Genomic DNA, 3,932 nt, shown 5'->3' on the forward strand with positions numbered 1-3,932 from the left:
GTCGACTCTCCGAATTGCGAAGCTGGTGCGCGTAGGAGTGCGAATTGTGCAGAAGGCCACCCTAAGGCTCGGAAAGGTCCTATAGGAATTCATTTTGGGTTTCTTCATGTCGGTTTCATCCTTCTAAGTGTTAGAAGTCGATACCGCACACGCGAAACTCCAAAAGAGGACGGAAATAGGTCGAACTAAAAAACGAGGTGGGCACCACTTCTAAGGTTCTAAGATAGTCAAGGGAGGTCCCTAAGGCTAGATCCTAAACCCTAAGAGGAAGACTAGACCTCACTAAAAATGAGGTCAACAATAGGAAAGCCTTAGTCCGCGATCATCAATCTTGCCTTCATCTCCTCCTTGAATTCAAACACTGCACCAAACCACGATCTCGGGCACACAATGGATCACAACCCAAGTTTTTTGTCATCATTTCTGTTCGAGAGTCAGTGATCACTCTCTCCAAGTCTTCCTTGCCTCACAAATCATACACGTGAATGGTTCTTCGACGTCTTCACCTTCGACCTTGTTCGATGATGTCACCTCATTCACGCGTGTCTCATAGCATGCCTCTCTGATCTCCTCGGGTTATTAGTTGTTTGTTTCGAAACAGAGTTTCCATTTTTCTTTATAACGATGAAACATCACATCCTTGCCTTCCCACTTGTAAGCTTGAGTTATGGGAAATATCCGAGCATTACAATTACTAAAAAATTAAATATCAGATAAAGGATTTTAATTTTATTTTTATCTTGGAAATACATATAATTAAGTATCATGATAATTGTTGGTGTGTAAAAGGAAGAAATGTGCTTGTCAAAATTATGTTAAAGTATTTTAGGATCTGTATGATAAAGATTGACTAGTATTATAAGTACTTGTGGTGTGCCAAAAAGTTGTCAATTAGAATTTGTTTACAATAAGTACCTACACTGAGCTTATATCATTTTTTTTGGTGGTTATGGAGTTGTTAATAGATGATATTTAAGGTAAGATGCCTTACAGTATGCTTTATAGATGGCATAGTTTTAATCGATGTGATATTCGCTTAAATAAGTTAAAATTTTGGACACTGGCAAAAATATTTAGAATGTACAAGAATTATTTTTAATTATGGAGGTCTACATTGGAGCCTAAAGGCCATCATTTGAGTAGAACTAAAACTAAATACATGGAATGTAATTTTTATAATAGTAGCTCTAGTGACAGAAGTGTAACTTTAGGTGATCAAATAATTAAAAGATGTGAATGATTTAGATATTCGTGTCTGTTGTTCAAAGCGATAGTGATATAGATGAGGATGTTAATAGTAGAATTCAAGTTGGTTGGTTGAAGTGGAGGAATGCTTTGGGCCTTTTGTGTGATAGAAAAGTACCACCACTTAGACTGAAAGAAAAATTTTATAAGAAGGTGGTGAGACCTGTAATACTCAATGGCGCTGAATGTTGGCCTTTAAAAGAGAAGCATATTACTAAGTTAAGTATTGCCAAGATGAGAATGATTGCCAAGATGAGAATGATTAGAGAATGATTAGGTGGATGAGTGGCTTTAAAAGACAAAATGTGAAATGAATATCTTCGTGATAAGGTTGGTGTAGCTCCAGTGACAGACAAAATTAGAGAGAGTCATCTTTGATGGTTTGGTCACATTAAACGTTGACCATCTGATGTTCCGATTAAGAGAGTCGATGTTTTAGATTCGACTTATGCTAAGAAAGGTAGAGGTAGATCTAGGAAGACTTGTCTAGGAAGACTTGGGTAGAGGTAGATCTAGGAAGACTTGGGCTTATTGTATAAAAAATGATCTTAATTTATTAGAATTAAATGAAAATATTACACTTAATAGGACGCAATGGAGAAAAAGTATTAATGTAGCCGACCCCACGTATTATTAGAATAAATATTGGATGCATGATATGCTTTTTAAATTGGTATGATATTAATATTTATTAATCAATACTTTTAGAGAATAAAATGTTTAATTGATAATTATCTTGTATCTATTATATGAAAGATTATGGATATAGATGATGATCTAATTTTTAAATTTGAGACTGAGTGATTAAAATGTAAAGTGAATTAGAAGTGTTATGCGATAAATAACAATCAAGTTGACAATATTATATGGATTTACATGTTGGGTAGCAAAAAATTCAATGAAGCTAAGTTGATTGTGGTAAATGAAAGATTTATTAAGATGACATGATAAAATTGTGGAATGATTATAATAGAGAATTTATTAAAGAGATATCTTTCGAAAATATGATAATTGAAAATAGATTTAGCATTTGCTTGGTTTGGTAGAAAATGGGTGCAATGTAAAAAAAAAACAACCATTTTGAAAATTTGTGCTTTTGATTTGATGAAAATGGAACACAAAGTAAAATTTTGTAGTATTTAGAATTCACAATTTAGTTCTTTTTCAGTGTATTTGGAACTCATCCGGTTTTTGGTGAATTCCAAATACACAACATGTCTGAAGCTTTGTTTCCCACTTGACATTTTCGTTGGCTAGCCGCTGATCACCACAACTAGCCGGCTGCCACCAGCTACCAATATTCTTTACCCGCCGCCTACCACCACTGATTACTTATTGTCGTCCACCTTCGACCACTGTTGCCTGTTGGCCTGTCACCTCCTATTATCTGCCATCACCGTCATCGCCTGCTAGCTGTTGTCACCGTTTCCGCTTGCTGACCACTATCACCGTCACCCACTAACCACCATCAGTTGCCGCTGCTAGCCTCCCTCTTTTATATTGATTTCATTTTGTCTTCAAATTAAACAAAATATAATTACATGTGTTTGTTTTAAATTTTAAACTGAACCAAATAACTCTTAACATATTCTAAATATTCTATGTTTCAATTATATTGATTTTTTTTAACATTGTATTTCTTTTTCCAAAACAAATATCCCCTTGTGTGGTTTGAAAATCTATAATGAAGTATGGAAATGCACTTATTAGAAATGTCTATAAAATTAGTACGAGGGGTTATGAAGTATAAGCGGCAGGCCTAAGATAAAAAGGATAGATGTTCAAAATGATTTCTAAAAAATAAGTTTGACGCATTGAGAACATTATATAAGAAAAAAAATGAAAAATGAGGAAAAAAAAGAAAATGAAATTTCGGATTTGTTTGAGACAACTGCAATTTATTGAAAAGCAGCTGTGAAGCTGCTGAAAAAATAGTTTAATGTTCAAAAAGTTGTGGTGGCTATTACAATTTTCTTTTTTTTTTTGAAAAAGTTAGACCGCAACTAAAAACTGCCACCGCACGTAGCGAAGACCAATGAGAAAACGCAGATTTCAGCCGCGGTTTCTTTGAAAAAAACTGTCAAAATGCAATTTACCCAAGTAGACAAAACTGCGGTTTGGTGCCGCACCACCGCCTCATTGCCGCCTCAAACAAACCCTTCATGACGTTAACCCCAAATAGGTGGAATTGGACTCATGACGATGATGATGATGATTGTAGAAGTTATATATGGAATTACTATCTTGGTGCCCATAGAGTGTGCGTTCATATGCAATGGGAAAAGCTTTTAACAAGGAGGCAAAATGCTTTTATGTGTTAAATGGCATATATAAATCTTATGAATGTTTAACATGCAACTAATTGAATGTTCTAATAATGTTTCGTAACTTAATAATTTTTTAAATGCATCAGATAGCTGATGGAGATGTCTGCCGATCCATAACTTTGCCTATCTATGTGATACTTCCTCGATTGTTGGTGTGCCCCACTGTGCTGAGTGGGTAAGTGGTTTATTTGAATGTGATTATTTTATGTTTAAATTTCATTCTGAAGCTTCCCTCCTCATTGTCAAGATGAACTTTTCTTTATGCTGGTTTTAGAAATTATGAAATTCTAATTTGATACTGTATGATGGTCAACTGTGGCTCGAAGGATTTTTGAAATGTTTTATCTGAAAAAAAAAAAA

At 34.6% G+C, this 3,932-nt stretch overlaps 1 protein-coding gene across 4 annotated transcripts in view; it reads left to right on the forward strand.

The window, feature by feature from the left end:
• The window catches only part of LOC110024055 (Down syndrome critical region protein 3 homolog), an 80,696-nt gene that overhangs the window by 38,772 nt on the left and 37,992 nt on the right, over positions 1-3,932 (forward strand). For all 4 annotated transcript variants that reach the window (XR_002293961.1, XR_002293959.1, XR_002293960.1 and 1 more), the window contains exon 9: positions 3,659-3,747. Coding sequence is in view for 1 of the 4 variants with exons in the window: in XM_020723787.1 (XP_020579446.1) it covers positions 3,659-3,747 (89 nt within the window). In the remaining 3 variants the exon portion in view is untranslated. The remainder of the gene's footprint in view (positions 1-3,658; positions 3,748-3,932) is intronic.

The sequence above is a fragment of the Phalaenopsis equestris genome, unplaced genomic scaffold, assembly GCF_001263595.1.
Source record: "Phalaenopsis equestris unplaced genomic scaffold, ASM126359v1 Scaffold000240, whole genome shotgun sequence".
NCBI lineage: Eukaryota > Viridiplantae > Streptophyta > Magnoliopsida > Asparagales > Orchidaceae > Phalaenopsis > Phalaenopsis equestris.